The sequence below is a fragment of the Vanacampus margaritifer genome, chromosome 7 (assembly GCF_051991255.1).
Source record: "Vanacampus margaritifer isolate UIUO_Vmar chromosome 7, RoL_Vmar_1.0, whole genome shotgun sequence".
NCBI lineage: Eukaryota > Metazoa > Chordata > Actinopteri > Syngnathiformes > Syngnathidae > Vanacampus > Vanacampus margaritifer.
The window spans coordinates 17,678,111-17,697,855 of NC_135438.1; the positions used below are offsets into that span (position 1 = coordinate 17,678,111).

At 38.5% G+C, this 19,745-nt stretch overlaps 2 protein-coding genes and 1 long non-coding RNA gene across 6 annotated transcripts in view; 1 reads left to right on the top strand and 2 right to left on the bottom strand.

Moving 5' to 3' along the window:
- Window positions 1-19,697, top strand: LOC144055292 (uncharacterized). Of its 2 annotated transcripts, none has more exons than XR_013294825.1 (5): window positions 1-228; window positions 13,766-13,986; window positions 14,075-14,168; window positions 14,241-14,326; window positions 19,204-19,697. It is a non-coding gene; the product is annotated as an uncharacterized LOC144055292 (long non-coding RNA). The 2 variants fall into 2 exon arrangements; XR_013294824.1 differs by having other exon boundaries at window positions 13,780-13,986.
- Window positions 6,502-17,139, bottom strand: cpz (carboxypeptidase Z). 2 transcript variants are annotated; one of them, XM_077571141.1, is made up of 13 exons: window positions 16,897-17,139; window positions 16,509-16,541; window positions 16,255-16,306; window positions 14,068-14,390; window positions 13,762-13,977; window positions 11,840-12,036; window positions 9,792-9,953; window positions 9,489-9,647; window positions 9,274-9,409; window positions 7,779-7,918; window positions 7,466-7,565; window positions 7,241-7,386; window positions 6,502-7,157 (listed from the first exon to the last, which is right to left on the bottom strand). In XM_077571141.1, the coding sequence occupies exons 1-13, from the start codon at window positions 16,988-16,990 to the stop codon at window positions 6,954-6,956; spliced, it is 1,962 nt and encodes a 653-aa protein (XP_077427267.1). In that variant the 5' UTR covers window positions 16,991-17,139; the 3' UTR covers window positions 6,502-6,953. The 2 variants fall into 2 exon arrangements, with proteins under 2 accessions (XP_077427267.1, XP_077427266.1); XM_077571140.1 differs by having other exon boundaries at window positions 11,801-12,036.
- The window catches only part of gpr78a (G protein-coupled receptor 78a), a 14,035-nt gene continuing 13,236 nt past the window's right edge, over window positions 18,947-19,745 (bottom strand). For both annotated transcript variants that reach the window (XM_077571143.1, XM_077571142.1), the window contains exon 4: window positions 18,947-19,743. In XM_077571143.1, coding sequence (XP_077427269.1) covers window positions 19,503-19,743 — 241 coding nt within the window. In that variant the 3' untranslated portion in view covers window positions 18,947-19,502. The remainder of the gene's footprint in view (window positions 19,744-19,745) is intronic.

Genomic DNA, 19,745 nt, shown 5'->3' on the forward strand with positions numbered 1-19,745 from the left:
ACAGGCGGTCTGGGGATTGGAGATGACACGCACCCATTATTAGTGAACCAAGCGCTGTTTTTGTAATTACCGTGGGTTTGGCTGAGCACAGTGAATCGGACTCTGAGATTCTCTATTCAGGAGCCGTTTCAACTCCATCTGGCTGCACAGCTTCTGTTGGCCCCGGCCTGAACAGTGCTGGGCTGTGCCTGGAGCCTGAAAGAATCCGCTTGATGGTGTTAGGGAAGGGTAAGTGAGGGCCTTTACTTTTCCAAAAGTCAATATTTTATGATGTAGAAAGATAAAGTATTCAAGCAAAAATTCCGGCTGTCTCTTAAACAGGATTCATGAATACTGCAAATGTGTATTTACAGTGCTTCACTAATTTATCACATGACCTGTCATAAAAAGACTATCTACAAGGTTTGATTTTTTATTTTATTTTTTTGCATAGCAGCCTTGCAAATCAATGACTTCATATGAGGAGCAACTTTCTAATTTTGTGGAGCAATTTTTTTTTTTTTTTTTTGCAGGTTTATCCCAGTGACCTGGAGCAAGGACTTTATTAAACAATTAAAACATATGACAAAACGAAAAAAAACAAATTAAAATATAATCAACAGTTTTTATTTCTTAGATTCACATTGTGTATAGCAGTAAACCGTATTTTCTTGTCTTGGAGAAAAAAGAAAGATATGATCTACTGTAATGTAAATTTGATAACATTTGTGCCAACCTCAAAAGTCTGTGAAAGACTGTGAAAGCAAACAAATAGCACTGCTAATATAAACATTTTATACTATATTAATTTACAGTTAACTGACTGACGTGCAACGTAACCTACCATAATTAATTCTCGGTTCCGGCTGTGTTAGCGAATAGATTTTCTCTCCAGAGGCTTTTTCCTGTTATTTTGCTGTTCTAAGTTGGACGTTCTCCGCTTTAACATGATCCCTCCCAGATGTCTGTGAAAAGTTGACTCGATCAAACAAGTACTATAATTTCGGTGTTTAACGTGCTAGCCTTGTCAATCTTAGGTTAGCTTAGCAATTAGCATGGATTCTCCCTTTGTCAGCACAATACTAATCTGACTTTTTCGCCGCCATGGAAACAATTATTTCTGACTTGGGAGTGAGTTCGCAACTTTAGATGCTAGCTAGCTAGCCGAAGCTCTTTGCTAGCTAGTAGCGCAAGTCGCACCAAGTTGTGCTTGGATACCCGTTGTGGGTGACCTGAGCGACCCAGCGGTTTTGCTGTTCAGTGTGTTTTAATGAGGCACAAACTGCAAACTTTGCCTCACAAACTGCTATGCAAAAAAAGATGTGACATAGGATGATAAAGTGCTTTAATGCTGACTTTTTTCAATTCAGTGAGCTCTGGGTGTGTTACCATGTTGAACAGGAAACTTTTTATGCCCAAAATTAAACTTTTTATGTCATTTTTCCTTTTTTAAATAACTGTAATGGTGGTCTAATACGGGGTAGCCATGCAGTGTAGCCTACTGTATGTTCAGGTAGACAAGTCTAGACATACGCATTAGTTCTGCCCAATATCTCAGCAAGAGCTTCCACTGAGGCACGAGGAGTTGAAACCTCGTCTACACCGTGGCACTGCACTGGGGTTGGTGCTGCTGCGCCGGCAGCCAGTGGCTGTTGCGTACCTGAAATCTACATGATAGTAATGCAGCATGGCAGCTTCGAGGCCGGAGCCCATACAACTTTCTCAGCCCTCTTCGGGTAATTGGTGACCCCCTGAACCTGCCCTTCGTATAAAAGGAGGAAAGGAAGGGTGACACGGGGGAGGAGGGGAGCACAGGACAAGGAATAGTCAACAGAGACATTGGAAAGGGGAAGCAGGCTTGTAAAAGAGGAGAAGGGGAGACAGAAGGCTGGAGAAAGAGAGAAATTGAGGAGACACAACCTGGGAGGAAAAGGTTAATCTCTTTTAGTGTGGATAGTCTGAAAGTTCAGTAGAGACAGAGAAAGCCTGTGTTTCCAGTTGTGTCCATCACACTTCGGGGGCAATCGGGGGAAACCTTCAGCTCATGTCTGTCCTCACTCCCCATAGTCTTAAAGTTCAAAGGCTCAGAGAACGTATTCAAAATATCTCTGTGAGGGATTTCACAAGAAAATTTACATGCTTCATACACAATCCGATATAATTATGAATGTACATTATTACATATCATCCTCATTTTGTAGCGTTTGTATTGGCTGCGTTGCTTACACTACATGTGAATGTTATTTTATTTTATTAGTATTATTATTATTATTATTTTTTTTTTTTTAATTTGCAAATCCGATATCAGTATGTGCTGCCATATCAATCTAATCCGTCCATGGCCTTCAAATAATCAGTAGTACTGGCCATTGTAATTTTAATTATTTTTTTAACCAATCAGATTCCAATTTCGTCCGCACAGGGCTACAAAGCTGACCCTTGGTGATGTCAGCATTTTTCTACCTCTAAGTGGTTGTTAAGAGTAAAACCAGCAAAACACATTTGTAGCAGTATGCACACATTAATACAAATATGGTGAGTATGATTTACTTAATGTAAAAAAAAAAAAAAATTGTCACTTTATTAGATAGACATTGATTCCAAACTGTATAGATTACTGCTGCGTTCTAACTGTCATGTCATTAGGCCCATGCCATGATTATCAATAAATGTTGCATAATATTAAGAGGAAAAGGAACCAACGACTTTTCACTCCTGTACTGGAACTGACTGTGATGTGATTTTGTGGAATCTACAATTAGTGATGGGAAAATGAGGCTTCATGAAGCACTTGCAATATTTTTTTTCTCCTTTAGATGGGGCTTTTGATTTAAAGATAAAGATACATTTAAAAAAAAAGATACATCATAAAGTAAATAAAAGATCAACATTAAAAAAATGTATTACATTTCCACTGCATCTTTAAACCAAGAGTGCCATAAAACATCACAAGTGCTTCATGAAGCTTCATTTTCCCATCACTACTTACGATGTTGGTATTCTTCAAAAAACAAAACAGAAACATTAGTTCTAAAGGGGAAGTCGACCCAAAAAATGTCTTTACAATAATATGTTGTATATATATTATGCGGCCCCACTAGTCTAAACACAGCATTGTGATTAATATTGTGTTGGTTGAATATGAATTAAGCGCAAAATCCACCCGTTTTGATCAGTGTCAGGTGGCGGCCATTTTGCCTCTTGCTGTCGACTGACAATGACATACAGTTACTCAGCGCTCAAGTAACAACCAATCACAGCTCAACTTTAGAAAATAGGTGAGCCGTGATTGGTCATTACCTGAGCCCTGAACAACAGTGATGTCATTTCCAGTCATCAAGTGGCAAAATGGTCGCCGCGTGAGATTAATAAAAATGGTTGGATTTTGCTACATAACAAGACAATGTTTCAGGTGACTTTCCCTTTAAGAATAAATATTAAACAATAAGCAATAACAATGCTCATGAAGCTTATTAGACCTTAAAATTTACATAAATGATTCAATTCAGTAAAAAAGGTTGTCGCTATTTTTGATTCATCAATTATTTCACCCATCACATACCACACATTGAAATAATAATGAAGGAAATGTACATGGTCCTTGTAATATATTGTTGTCTGTTCAGTGTTCAAGCTAACGGTCCCTCACCCGAGTTGCACTGTGCTCCTCATCTTTGTCTTTATCTGTTGGCAGTGCACATTAGTCTGTCCCACTGCATTCACCGCTCCAGCACCGTCTGTGTGGGTTTTTCTATGCAGTATGAATCCATTTGTCTCCACTGACGGAAAATAATTGCAAAGCAAACAAATCATCTCTGCCACATTGAGCAGGCCTCTACTCCTGGGGCATAACAGCTAGATAGCTACAGGAATGAAAGACTGAGAGCAGCCAGAGAGAAAAAGAGTGCGATGGACGGAGTTCACAGCAAAGTGGTTTGGCATTTGCATTATATATGCTGAGTGTTAAAAAGTGTTAAGTTACAGAAAGTGATGCAGTCAGATTGAAAGTGACTACATGGTGCTTTGGGGAGGCCGGGGAAAGAGAGAGAACGTCAGTCGGAGTCTGCCCGACGGAAAGTCACTCCAAGAGCATAAGGAGGAGACATCTGGGAACGCGCTGCCTTGGAAAGAAGATAATTATAGCACAATTCAAAAGCAAACGCACAAATGCCGCATCACTTCCTGTGCTTGCTCCATTACAGGCAGTAGAGAAGAACACAATTCTATTTTCAAAGAAAATATGAAGCAGATTAGCTCATGTGCGACGTGTCATTGAGGTTAGCCACACCTACTGTATATATGTGCATCATCATAACCGCTGTAAGGACTGTGCGCATTATTCATTCGGCCAGAACCCATTGTGAAAACACCACTTGGCATCTGCTCACCGCAATATTCACAGGTCTGTATTAAAAATAAAAAGTAAGATGGATTACTTTGTTCTGCTGTTTGGTCGTCAAGCCCATCCATGATTGTGTTATGTTGGAAAAGGACTTCCGAGCCCCTGACAAAAGATTAAAAGATTTTAGACTTGGCAAGGGGAAAAAGGTTGGGTGACATAGACACATAGAACAAAGACTTAGACCAGACTTGGAACACTGTCAACACATTCAGTTTGACTTTTCAAAGCCTTGCTGCTAGAATGGCACAGATTTGTTCCGCAGTGCAACTTTCACTGTGATGTTAATGCTGGGACTTTATCAAGGTTTTTTGTCAAGCATGAAGTAGTGGCAGCAGAAGTTGAAATTAAGCCAGTGTTGCGGGATGTATTATAATTGACACTTTTTGTTTTTGTCCCTGGTATTGACTACAACAAAACAGTTTGGCTTTCATGTATTGGACAATCTTAAACAGCAATAATGACTTCTTCTTGCAACAATTCTCTTTAGGGTTAAAGATTAACAGCAGTGGGTTTGAGAATTAAAGCCGAAGAAAACAAATGTAACAAACTAATTCCAGACAAATGCATTGCCGTGCGCAAGTATTTGAAAGCCAAATTGTAGCTGTATTAGGTTGAAATAAGGTAATAACACTTTATTTTCTTAGATATGTAGTGCACTTGGTCAACCCTGCAGAGCTCAAATCTTATTGCAACTTTTCCGACACCATTTCCTTCTCACGGATATCCTTACACGTTTTAATAATGCTAGCCAAAAAACTAAATATGAGCACTTTTTGTTGGTCAGTCATTTATCAATTCTGAAACTAGTAACCCCCATTTTGTACATGGTTTTGAGATAAATGAGAGGCTTGTCACATCCCTTCTGGATTAATAGCATATTACTCGCTACATAATATAACTGGATGCAACGATTGCAATTTGCGTGTGTGTGTGTGTGTTAGTCCACATATTCTAAAATATGTGCAGTGAGAGAAGTAATGTATGTTGTTAAGCCTGCTTGCTGATATTGTTCAGTACACAGCACTACTAATGGTTTCATGGTGATAAAAAAAAAATCACTTAGGCTATTGCTTGTAGCCTAGATGAATTGTGTACAGTTCCAATTTAGCTTTCATTACAGTTGCTCAAAAAAGTCAGCAGCTACCCTTTGACTCCTAAATCATGAGCTAGATACACTAACTCGGTAAAATAGTGTGAAAGTGTGACCTAATAACCACCGGTAAACTAACTCACGAAATTATTCGCATTACTGTCCGACTATATTGTAACCCTTTTCCTTCCTGGCCAAATCTTATTTTATTATTTGCTAATGTGGTAACTTTTGCATTAATTCTGCTTCGCTCAACTGATAACATGTCTAGCCGCTGAAAATTAAACTTGTGACGTATGTTCCAACCAGCGCAGAGATAAGCAAATTTCTGCCTGAGAATGCTCGGTGGTGCACCACTTCCTCATTGGATGCACAGACGTGTTCTTCGGCTAAACATCCGAGGAGCGCCAAAGTAAAAAAATAACGGGTATTAATCTCATTTTAGGGGTTCAATAAAATACGCCTACTTTTATTTCTTCTTTTACTAGTTCCCCCCCAATATATATTTTTTTAATTATTATTAGTGTTCGGCACCTGTAGATTTGTGCTCAATCCGCTCATATAATTATCATAAACTATTACTGTACATACTTACCTTATCTACTGTACTTCCGTAAACTACATGCACAGTATTAGCACACTTACTGTACTGACATTAGAGAGGGGGGGGGGGGGGTCGTTGGCTTGGTAGAGGTTGAGTTGTGCGTTACATGTACACTGGCGCCCTCTATTGGTCAAAGTTTGTACAAACAAGACAAAAAAGAATTCAGTACTGTAGCGATTGACTCGCTGTGATGGGATAAGCTGAACGTCACAACGATTGCTGTATTTGCACACAATTTCAATAATTCTCTTATATAGGTCTATGTATGTATTTATATTAATTGTATTTTACCCCTCTGTTGGGACTTTAAGTAACTAAAATACTTGAACAAACATCTGTCAGTATGATACAATCGGTGGTAAAACTGCAACACGAAACATTGTTTGAGGAAAGCAAACAATATCATTATTTTTAACAAATTTCAGGTATCTTATAGCCTATGTTTATTTTTTATATAAAACAAAGCAAAGCATCTTTAAGTGGCACAACATTACGACTAAACCATGTGTCAGTGTTGTGCTCAATATATATATATATATATAAAAGGTTGTTACGTTTCCAGGCTTTTGTGATACAAAACATAAGAAATAACCATTAGACTTTAAAAATAAAATGAGCACATTTTATGCAGCTGCCTTTACTTGTCTGTCATCATACAGTAATAGTGCATGCCATTATTTTTGGATGTCATCACCTTCAAATGCTCACTAGAATTACATGTGACGCCTGGGAGAAAATAGTTTTGTCAAGTCCTTTTAAAACCATTAAAGTTGTGTAGGTGTTGTTGAAGTCGACATTAATACATCTCAGCTGCACCAAATATGCATCCAAATAGTTTTACAGTGGTACAATGAGACCTGTGTTGTCCTCAAGTGAATTTAGACATTTCGCAGCAGCCAGTTTGGAGGCGCGATGCCAGACTGGGAGAAGTATGACCACCACCAGGGTTTTTCCTGCCGCTCGATCCCCCCCTCAACTACATCTGGCTCGCTGTAGCGTTCAAACTGATTGTAAGGGTCGAATCGATCCCATGTGTCTGTTGTGGGGAAGAAGTGGTCGTCAATATCAGGCTTCCGTGGAACCTGCATACAAGATGGAGAGGAGAGTGGCAATAGAGGACGAATATCACACTTTAACAATCCAAGTAGCAAAACAGTCGACGGACCTTCTTCAAGACAAAGTCCACACGTCCGGCCTTGTTCAGGTTGTGAGGCAGATGAACCCGTTTGCTGACCCTGGAGTAACCTTTGGCAGTAGCCGTCAGGATGTGAGTACCAGAGCTCAGGAGACGCCAGTAGTCTCCACCTTCAGCTGAAAGGTGCACAGAGCGAGAGCGTTGATGTCAGGAAAATGAAATCAGAAACAAGGTAACATTGCAACTGGATTTTACCCGTGGTAACATCTTTCCGAATCCCCCTGACAGAGATGGTGGCGTCTTTGATCCCATTGCCATCGACATCCTTCACAATACCTTTAATCCCACGATGGACCTGTATGAGCAGGGAAAAAGTGGAACTGTGTTTCCTTTTCCATCACATGCAGCGGCAGCAGCTTCTATCGCAGCTGACTTAGCATCTTCCTGAACGTTAGCTATGTGAACCACTACTAATGGCCCTTCTTCAGATAGATGTTAATCCATTTTTTATAGGCAGTTGGCATGCAATCAATTTTGCCAAGTTAACAAAATATTCCAATATACTTGCCGACTCTATAAAACTGAGCAACGCTTCCTTGTTCCTCTTCCATTCTGGGTAAAGCTCGACCTCCGAGGGGAATTTGTCACAGCCCAGCTCTACTGTGATCTCCAAACAATTTGTGTGCAGGTAGTTAAAGTCTGACATGCCTGCAAAGGAGAAATGTAGAATTAGTGTTTTTGTAATCAATAATGATTTATATCACTTTATTTTTTCAAACACTCTTACAAAAACAATACAAAAGCAAAATACTAACAGTTGTATGACACTTGTACACAGTTACACAAGTCAGGGCTCTAAATTAACACTGGCAAACCCGCCAAATGTGGGTTAAAGTTCATTTTGGCGGGTAGTCATAAATTTACGCCAAATTGGCTAGTAAATTGTTATGCCACTCGCTTTAATTGGGTAGGTGGACACTTAATTTCATTTTTTAACATCAAAATGGTTTAAAATGTCACCTCATTTAATCATTTAAATAATAATCAATAGTGGTGGAATAATGCCAAAGACATCAGTGTATCTGACTACAGCTTTCGATACTGTGGATCATGAGATTTAATTATCACGGTTAGAATTATATGTTGGAATTAAAGACACTACTGACATTTTTTGTGAGCGTTGGCCCTTTTCCGTCAGCCAAAATACGAATCAATCAATCAATCAATCTTTATTTATATGGCACCATTCATAAATTAAAATGCAACTCAAGTTGCTAAAATAAGACTCCCCCAACACACACACATACACACATACAAAAAAGGGGACAAAAAAAGAAAGAAAAAAAACGTGGCAGGGCACAGAGAAACCATGTGAGGAAAGGCACCCAGGAAACACTGGAACTATAAACTAAAAGACAACAAAATAAAAACAGTTAAAAGCTAAAAGACAACAGAATAAAAGGCAAAACAAAGCTAAAAGACAATATGATAAAAGGAACTGGGAACTAAGGAAATAAATAAAAGGGGTTAAAAAGATCATTTAAATGCCAAACCAAAAAAGAAAAACTGCCTCATATGTGGTGTGCCCCAAGGTTCTATACTAGGCCCGGGTTTGTTTTCCTTATATATGCTGGCTCGCTCTGCAAAATTTTTAGGAAATACGGTTTGTCTTTTCACTGTTTTGCTGATATACAGATATTACGATGATATGACTTTGGGCAGTGTTTACTGTATTTTAAATGTGCACAAGTTGAGCTAGAGATTTGCATTTAATTGTTTTAATTTGTGTCTTTTGTTCTCTATTTTGTTTTAACTTTTATAATAGTATTATTTTCAATATGTGCAGCACTTTGGTCAGTGTTTACTGTATTTTAAATGTGCTATAGAAACCTTGACCTCTGACCTTGAAAATTTGCCAAATTGTTCCTCTAAATGTGTGCTATAATATAAAAATATAAATACTTTAGTCAGGGCAAAAGCGGTACATCAATGTAGAATTCAGAATTCATGTGGGCATTGGAAGAAAAAAAAACTCAAAGGAATGAATAACGTCACTTTCTCACCTCCAGGAAAACTGTACCACAGCGCCCCGTTGATGATGCCCTTAGTTCGGTTAAAGTGTGCCCCACATCGGTCCGTGTCATTGTTTGACATGGTGGCATGGGCATCAGCGTAGGTACGAGCCAGTTGCTTAAACATCTGCGGGTGGCATGGTTATTGAGAGAGCTACATCAACAAGTATCATCCACTTCATCCTTCCGCTTCATTCATCCATTACCCGTTCATCCTGAGTGGGTGAGAACATCTTCTCCTCATGGAGGTGTCTGGAGTAGTCAAAGGGATAAGAGACGACCAGCTCACCTCCATGGAGGCTGGCTGACTGGACGAAGGGAATTGACCTGGTCCACTTCATCACTGCAAAGGTCTCTGGTGCCACCTACAGTTCATAACATGTACTGAACTGACTCTATAAGTGGCGTATTACTAATAGTTTTGACCCTAAATCACTGGTTTATTTACCACATCCCAGCATGAACACACATTACAGAAAATAGTCAAATATGCTGTAATTTCATTCTACCTTCTCAAACCAATAGCCATCAGGAATTGGGATGTGGTCAGTGCGGTAGTGTCTGCTGCGACGGTTTCGGTAGAAGACAGATGTGAGGTCAGGAAAGTTGCGATTCAGGTCAATGTTCTGGGCGTTTGTGCGGCCATTGGTCCAACCGTTCAGCAAGTGACCCTGAAACGTTTATATTCAAACAACTGGGAGGGTTAAACTATGTGAGAGAAAAAATGTGAGATCAATATATATATCATATTGATGATGATGATGTGTAGATGTTAGATGGAGCAGGCATCATGGGAAGCATGTGGTGAGAAAAAACTATTTAGATATTAGTCTAGAAAATGTTAGACTATGACTATGACTAGTCTATGTAGACAAGACCATGTATCCGACAAGAGAAGCCCCATGTCAAATGGCATTGAAAAGACATTTGAGCATGTGATCAGTCCATTAAATACAGTATATGCATGCAGAGGAAACACTGAATAGGAAACCCCTAAATGATCATTTCCTCAATAACTTAATTTATGATGCTTGTGCTAGTCTTATATGGAGTATTTGTCATGATCCGTCCTTTTTTTAAAAACATTTTTAGGTTTTTGTCACCACCTATTCTCATCAGCCTTTTTCCTCGTGTCAGCCAATTAGCTCACTCCAAAATTTTCTGTCATGTTCATCGTCCTCAACAGTTTGCTTGCACTTTGTCCCCCGCTTTCTTTCCGTCTGTGGCGGCTCATTGCCGCTGTTGAAAGTCACATTTCCCATAGTATTGTTAATATGTTTTTCATGGTCAGAATTCGGTTTTGAATGTTTGTTTGTTTTTTAGGGTTTCCCCCCTGCCTTGTTTGCCTTTTGGAAATGAATTACTTTTGTAGAGGGAATTTTTTGTTTGTTTTTTAATTCATTCTCCCTTGCCTCCATGCTTCCCTCCATCCGGGCCAGCCATTTTTTTTTTTGCCACAGGTCCAACAAGCAAACCTAGCTACCCACAGCTTTGACAGAAAAATGGAGGGCCCAATCACAGGGAAGCAAATTCCCCCCCCCAAAAAAAAAAAAAAATATATATATATATATATATATATATATTTCCAAAAACCAAAAGGCAAACAAGCCACTGGGAAAACACACAATTTTAAAATTTACAAAAGGAAACAAAACACTCAACATGACAGGAAGGATGACAAAACTAGGGAAACATTCCTTGCAACAACAACGCAGAAAGCAGGGAACTAGATAAAAACAAATTGTCGAGACAACGAGGCACACCTGGAGAGAGTTGATTGGTTGACATAAGGAAATTGGCTGAGGAGACAAGGCATGAAAAAAAAACATGAAACAAACACAATTGAGAAATGGCTCTCTTTCAGAATGTTTACATTTCTGACAGAAAATGCGCTTGGTGGTTGGAAGGTTACAAAGGCATAATAGGATATAGAAAAGGAGGATGATGATGATGATGATGATGATGAAGAAGAAATGAATTAAATGTTGGGTTGCTTACTGGTTAGTAGGAAATTAAATGGTTAGAGTTCTCCCACTGCCAGGTAGTTTGTGATGTAATAAGTCAATTCTGCTTGCTAGCTCGTAAATCTAATATAACTGATGACTCAATCTGGTTGTGGGAGGGCCTGAGAATTTAGACAGACAAAAAAAAGATTGGAAGGCGGAAGGTATGACTACTGACGTGAGTCAAATGATTTTCACTTGTCAGATGGTGTGGACTAGCTTTACTGTAGTCACACTTCAGCAAGGTGGGAGAGTTCCCCGTTAGCTGCATAATGTGCTATGCTAATCCTATGTAGTCATGTCATATTTCTGATGAGACTACAATTACATGACATTTTGACTTTGCACAACATCGCGCCCAACACCACCAGACCCTCACATTCCAATTTGCCAAGAAACTAAATCATCAAATCAGTACTTATTGCCTTCACCCCTCCTCCAGAAAGACAAAGCAAAGTGGACTGACAACGGATAATGGCGGTTTGTCTTGTTTTTGTACTGTTAACAATATTTACTTCCTGGTTGATGAGCTCCGGGTCATTGCTATCCTCTACCTCTGCAGCGGCGAGCTCGTAGCCGTCGGGGTTCATGGAGGCCAAGATGTGAATGCGGGTGGTGTTTATGATGGCTTGAACCCGCGGGTTTCCCAAGGTATATTCTGAGCACAAGTACTGAGCCAAGTAGATGAGCAGTTGGCGGCCCAGTACCTCATTGCCGTGCATGTTGCCAATCAGCTTGACCTCCGGCTCCACTAAAGTAGTAAGACAGGAGGTAAATATTGTGAGACATTCTACCGGACGAGAGCCATTTTGAGTCCACGTTTGATAACGTGCATAAGTCACACCAAAAAAAGTGTGTTTTTAAAGCTTAAAGGTTTTAATTTCATTGCTGTTGAGTAAATATTATATTTTTCAAGAATGACTATTTTTAATCACTTTCATAAGTACATGGCCATTTTCACATGTCCGTATTGACCAACATAACATTTACATTACATTACAACATAATATTTGCATCTAAAATATCACCAAATAGATTAAAGATGTTTATCAACCCTTTATTATGTTCACGAATTATAAGTGTGTCACTGATTCCATAAGTTATTTTTTTAGTTTTTTAAGTAAAACATTACATTTAAGTAAAAATGTTATTATTTGTGTGCGTCCCTCAGTTTGTCTCACCACCCCGTCACACTTAGTTGTCTATAAATTACTGACTGCTGCTTTAAAGTGACATCACAAAGAGAAAGTGAAACCATTTGAACCTCTGGAGCAGTCAGGAAGAAAAAAGGCAAGTTCTGACATTCAGTTTTATTCTTTTTTGTTGTTGTTTTTTTTAAATAAAATAAAAAATGACAATCTGTTTTATTCTTTTTTGTTTTTTTTAAATAAAAAAATGACATTCTGTTTTATTCTTTTGTTGTTGTTTTTTTAAAACATTTTTTGGACATTCTGTTTCACTCTTTTTTGTTGTGGTTGTTTGTTTTTTTTTAAATTAAAAAAATTGACATTCTGTTTTATTCTTTTTTGTTTGTTTTTTTAAATTAAATAAAGTTTGACAATCTGTTTTATTCTTTTTTTGTTTGTTTTTTTAAATTAAAAAAATGACATTCTGTTTTATTCTTTTGTTGTTGTTTGTTTTTAAAAAAAAAATGACGTTCTGTTTCACTCTTTTTTGTTGTGGTTGGTTGTTTTTTTTTTAAATAAAAAAATGACATTCTGTTTTATTCTTTTTTGTTGTTTGTTTGTTTGTTTTTTAAATAAAAAAATGTGCACTTTTATTGTAAAGAAAATAATATTTTCAATTGTAAGTAGGTCAGGAACTTGAACACTTGAAAAAAAAAAAAGAGAGAAATGGAGTGAAATGCTTCATGAATTAATGCTAAATAATGTTAGTTTTGTGGACTAGTCAAAGGACTGTAGGTTTTTTTTTCAAATTTTGAAATCCATAAATATTTTTGGAAAAACGATGTCACCGATGACAATGAGCCTAAAAATGAAAAAAAAAAACTGATTAAATTACATACTGATGGTTTAAAAAAAAGGAATTTTACAGTACATTCTATTTAATGTACCATCACTTAAATAGTGTACATACGGTCCGTGACTGGGTGGTACAATATGTCTACAAGGTCTAAATAAAAATGGATATTACTAATAAACATTTTAAGCCTGAGGTGGGAAAATATGTTTTTGGGAGGATTAACACGTCTTTCATGCTGCATGAAAATTTTACAAATTGCAAGGTGGAAATGTCACCCGTTTTGGAGAATAACTCCTGTAAAAACAAGCATGATCTGTGAACATTACAGTGGTACCGTCTTCAGAAGTTGTGGAAAACATGTACTTGGTCCTTATCTGAGCATCCACTGGTTCCACTGAAGTGGAACAGTCTTCACTTTGAAGACATAACAGTTACCACTCCTGTGGGAAAGACTATGCAATATTTTGGTAACTCAAAAACATGTCGTACTTACCTAGTTCATGCTGTCCAGGATTGTTGCTGAATTCGATGACCAGTAAATCTCGGCCCTCAGTGCTGCGGCCGATGCTGTAAACGTGAGAGATGTGGGAACACTTTGCTGCCGTTCTCTTCAGCAAGCTGTACATCTGACTGTTGGTGGTGTGGGTGAACTGGATGATGGTGCTGGCTTCATCTGGTGAGAGGCTGGACCTAGCAAGCTCCTGTCTGGCTGAAAGGGGTGAGGTGATGATTGGAGGACTACAATTAGAATTGTGTTGGAATTGTCCAAGAGCTCAAACTTTTTTTTCTTTTTTTTTACCTCTTAGCCCCGCCAATGGGTCAAAGCAGCCCTCTCGATCACTTGCAAAGAAGCGGTCACAGTCCAGGAAGTATGGCCAGGCCATGTGTATGGCCTCAAAGGTGTGGGCGCAGTCCTTCCTCAGGGCCTCGCATGTGCTGCGACAGGGCTTGATCATCTTGTTATCCCGGCAGGGCGACGCCAGTACCGAGCAGCCCACAAGACGGATGTCAGGGGAGCACTCGCCGTTAAGCAGACCGTGGATGACACTCAGGAGGAGGTACTCTGCCCCCGACTCGGCATCCATACGAGTCCGGTGGCCGAGGATGTTGGGAAATATTGTTCTGGGGTAGCAATGGAAGATTGAAATTTTAGGTTGGAGGTTGTTACCTCCACCAAGTGGGGAAGTAGTAGTTGTTTTGATTGCAGTTTGTTAATTAGCTAGCACAAGCAAAATCTATAGCCTACACAAAGTCTAATCTAATGATTTATACCACTAAAACAAAAACAAAGTAGGCAACGCTTTATCACAAAGTGTAACTTCAAGTCAATCACAAATAGGAGTATCAAATATGCGGCTCGAAATACGTAATCAGGCCGTCAGGGGGTTCAAACTAGGGGTGTGCCCAAAAAATCGATTTTCATTAGAATCGCGATTCTCATTTAGTATGATTCAGAATCAATTTTAAATGTCCCAAAAACGATTTTATTTCAATTATTTTATACTGTCTTGCCCTTGTTTGTGTGTGCCTTTATTAGGAGCACTGTTCATGTTCTACACGATTTGACCACTTAGGGGCAGTGTGGTTCTGCTCGTTCTGATACACTGTTAAGTTGTAGCCACATAGGAGCAAAAAGTCATGATCAAGTTATTCCAATAAAAGTTTTTTTGCAGTGTAGGATGCTAAGATGCTTCTCTGTATACATTCCTGAAGCGTTTTGTATGAATAGTCGTTCTTTTGAGTTATAAAAGTGCCACGAGTAGCGCACTAATTAGCATTAGCAAGTCAGACTGGAGTAGATCATGACAATTATTTGCATATCTATAAATTGAAGCAGAAATCATTGTCAATCAAATATTTTTTAATCTAAATTTTTTCTGAATTGATACTCGATTCTGAATCGAATTGCAGACCCAAAAATTGGAATTGAATCGAATCGTGAGATTCCCAGCCCTAGTCCAAACTGCTGTTTTTCACAAAAATGAACTGTTGTTACTAATTTTGTCCACTGGAGGGCGCAAATGACTGCAATTTGGCTGTTACAGTACTCAGGATTTGATGCAAAAATTTTGTACTCATTTTTGTTCAGAAGTTTCAGACGGAAATGTTTTCAGAATGTGCTTGTGATTATTTACACAAAAAACAGGAAATATTTTTTACCTGTTTTTAATAACTTATTGGGTCACGGACATACTGGTCTGGCCCACTTGAGATCAAATTTGGGTGAAAACGGCCCATGCATGGTGCAGTGGGCCCTGGTTTCCTTCAGCATGCCCAGGTGTAGGGAGTGCATACGTTCAAGTGGAGGCCACACACTGATCCATAATTTGAATTGTCTTCAGGGAATTCGCAGGTGTTAAAACAGCCTATGAACTTTGTTTTTGTAAAAAAATTTAAAAAATAATAGTGCCAATAATAAAATGTCATTTAAATAACATTTAGGAATTATAATAAGATTTTAGAGTTTATTTATTTTTGCTCTGTTGTAATTCTAGGTTGTTCACGGGACACTAGTCTGCATTCCTGAGTAATATTGCGTTTGTTAACAACCAATTACATCTCAGCTTCAGAAAACAAGTGAACTGGTCATAACCTGAGCAACGGTGATGACACTTTCAGTCGACAGCAAGGGGCAAAATGGCCGCCCTAGTTTAAGACCCATGTTATTGTGAGATTGTTGTGTATAATGGCTTTATTTACTGTGCTGCTTAATGTTGATTGTCTTGATTTCAATAATTTTTATTTTTTTAAATGGCCACCCTCTGAGATGGGTAAAAGCGGGTGGCTTAACTCATATATTACACAAACACAATATTAATCAGAATACCGTGTTTGGACTAGTGGGGCTGTAAAGAAAATTTTTGGGTTGGCTTCGCCTAAGGAGCCTTCTATATAAACACTTAGTATAAACAAATAAGGTCAATGTTGTATAGAGGACAATGAGACTAATTTCTTTGCTGAATTTATACCAACCTCTAGAACCCACCTAGTGTATCCTACATCATTACAGTAGCTCAGATGCATCTCTGTGCAGGTCGCTGTGGGGAACAGAAATGTATGTTATCACACAAAAGGTGAAAATCTCATCATAGGTTATAATATATTGTTCCATGCATGCATCCATGCATGCATCTACAAAAAACGATACATTTTTTTGCATATGTAGGTCACATTGCAATTAACAGTAGGCTATCAAGATCCATGGTCAAATAAATAAAAATGTACACTTATTTTACTTACGTTTTGCTTCGGTCACACTGTTACTGCATCTTCCTGTGTGTGGGAGGTCAAAAAATACCACACATGAAGATGGATGAAATGAAGGCACGTAACATATATATAAACGCTAGGGGGCGCTATTTGTCTTTAAAAATATATATTTTAAAAAAAAAAATAAAAATAAAAGAGAATCCTTACTGATGTGTTTTGAAGTGAGATTTTTAGGTGGCAATTTCAACGTTTTGGATTATATTCAATTGGAGGGGGCTCTTAAATCTACAGTAATGTAGAGTGTTGTTAAACGATAGAATAGTGGATTAAAGCACAAATAACGCTGCATAATGCATAGACAATCTTCTAATGATGCGGTCTTTGTTGCTAAAATATGTGGGGAAAACATTCAACTCACCCAAAAGTTGGTCTCCTGGATGGCAGGTCTGCTGTGGCGCGCACCAACAACTTTCCGTCAAAGCCAGAAACAGCCCCAAAAGTCCCAAAAGCATGTTTCTTTGCGTAGTAGACAACACAGTGCGATGTGGCAGCTGCGAGTGGCGAGTCACAACTTCTTGAAAGCGGGATGGTAATTACAACCCGCTGCACGGAAACCTCCTTTCTTTGTTTGTGCAGCGCATCCCTGACCCGAAGAGCTGAGTCTGGCCAAGAGTAGCTTTACTGCTGACTGATCATATTTCACTGCACCGCTCGCTCTGCGTGTGTGCTGGGGGGTGGGACTAGAGAGAGAGTGGTTCACGTATCTAATTAGATCCAAGAACACAGTCTTAATCATCGTCTCAAAAGCTGACATGATCTATTATGGCATGTGATTCATAGGGGGCCAAAGATCTTTCTATACTGCACAGGTGTCAAACTCAAGACCCGGGGGACAAATTAGTCATTCATTTGGCCCACATAAGAAATTAAAATGATTATGGTAATGGTTGTGGTCATTGTTTTTGGCAGAAAATCTAAAATCTAAATTTAAACTCTACTTATTTATTTTCATTTAATATCTCATTAATTAATAGTTGCATACTTACATATTTGGTTGCCATTGCTTTCCATGACTTTTATTTTCAATTTTGATACCCTGGAGAACCCAAGGGGTCAAATTTGGCCCCTGTAAATTCTGCTACTCAAATAACAAAGACCTTTTTTTTTATATATACAAATTTAACTTCAAAAGTCCAGAGTGCCACTTCTGACCCCTGCATGGGGCCATCTAGTGGATGAATATTGCACTTACATGAGCCAGAGTGGTGATGACAAGATGGCTGGCAATATGCTGTTTTGTTGAGCTGGAAATCAATCCAAACAAAAACATCTTCTCAGCAAACCATCAGATGGTAAAATTGTGTTGTTTTTTTTTTGTTAATCTATTTCATATCATGTTGCAGAATGCCTAGGACTATCTTTTATATATATATATATATTGATAAATTAGCAACTCTGAGCTAGTTAAAATAAAAGGGTTAAAATTGAAAAAACATATTTTGGTGTTCAGTGAACGTATAGCAGTCATTTAATGTATAATTCATAATTTTCCAAAGAAGAAAAGGTTTCTTGGGTTCTCCAGGGTTAAAAACTTAAAAAACACTTTATCAGAGCACAGCACTCACAATATGACCAAAATTGTTAAATGTCTGATTTTCTATCTTTATGTGTGTGGTCCGTCACAGATTAAAAAAAAAAAAAAATCTTTCATGATTTCAAAAATCCTTTTGTATGTGTTAGCTTGATTAGCAAAAACAAAACAAAAAAACATAAGCTACATGCATGAAACTTTATGGAGAGGTGAAATAGAGACCCATCCTTGATTTATATGCAAAATGCAGGTTGAGAAGTTTGTTTCCATTTGCCATACCCTCGCCATGAATGCAAAAATAGCATCACATACTCAAAGAAACCAGAAAATGTATGTAGTTATTCTTGTGTAATCTATTTATGTTGAACGCACTGGCTATTTACTTGTAATAAAAATATGAGTTTTGCATTACATCATTAAATAATAATACAAATATTGGGAGTATTCAATATTATTTAACAAATTCTAGTTGTCACAGTCATTTAAGAAAATGAAGTTGGTCCCAACGCACTTTCTATCCTGGCAATTCGGCAAGAGGAGAGTGGCCACCATTGATTTTGTCAGGCACACATCTAGACAAACATCTAAAGCATTTTAGTCCAGTGTTTGGCACATTTTGCACAGTGTTTTTTTTTCTTGTTTGTTTACATGTAGCCTACTGCAACTATTTTCCAGACTGACAGACATAGACACGGAGAGACAGGCAAACGTATGGACAGACACTCAAAGCAGTTGGGGCCTATAATTGACATATTTGGCACATGCCTTCTTTTGACCTGTATTTCAAAATAAATTCACATAAATTCACTTACCAAAAAATTATTATTTTTTGATGCACAAGAGCGTCTCTCAACCCATTTACACACACACACAGTAATTCCAGGATTGGTATGTTTTTACTGCATTAAAGTGACAATTTATTCTTTGAACATGTATTTGTGTTGTCATGAAGTACAATCAAACCATTTCAGACGCATGGCACTGAATACAATATTTCATGTCAATTCAACTTGTTGTCTGAGTCCATGTAATCTGATTTGACAAATTCAACGTGAGTGGAAGTGTACAGTACAATAACATTTATGATGTAAATGCACACTGTATATAATGTGGTGTACTTTTGTTTGTGTGAAGGAATCCTTGGCAGTGCCTCTGCAGGCAAACTGATCAGCCCTGTGGAAATCAACAGTCTCGCGTTTCAAAGGATCTTTGGCACACATCACAACAACGCGTGCCTGCATTCAAGCATACATTGTTCAATGTCCTTGACCAAAAAATAAATAAATAAATGGCCACGAAGCACGTGACCGAGCCCTCGGTGAAAGTGTCCTTGCGCAAGGTTCCCCATCCATCTGCTCTGCGTCGACTTCCATTTCAACATTGAGCAGAAGGGGTGCGCTTGCCACCTCGTTAGAAACAGCTGCACACACAATTCATGTTGCTCTAGCGCAGTTGTCTTCCGTGGTGTCAAATGTGCTGCTCCAGCTGCTGGCGGACAGCAAGTAATGATCCTTTCTCAAAAAGCGGCCGATGACACGGACCAGGACCTTTCTGTACTGATGCCGCAGCAGGCAATAGACAAATGGGTCGCTTGAAGCCTTGGCGTAGCACAGACATTTGGTGGCGATGCCCCAGTATCGGGGGATGTGCACTGAGGGCAACAGCTCCACTAACCT

Bases quoted from the DNA above. Each gene is read 5' to 3' on its own strand.
- cpz (XM_077571140.1), bottom strand. From the start codon at position 16,990: ATGCTTTTGGGACTTTTGGGGCTGTTTCTGGCTTTGACGGAAAGTTGT. The intron at 12,037-13,761 runs GTAAGTACGACA...TTACTACTTTAG, and splicing joins TCCTGGACAGCATGAACTAG to TGGAGCCGGAGGTCAAGCTG. The intron at 9,954-11,800 runs GTAAATATTGTT...TAAACGTTTCAG, and splicing joins CGGAGCTCATCAACCAGGAA to GGTCACTTGCTGAACGGTTG.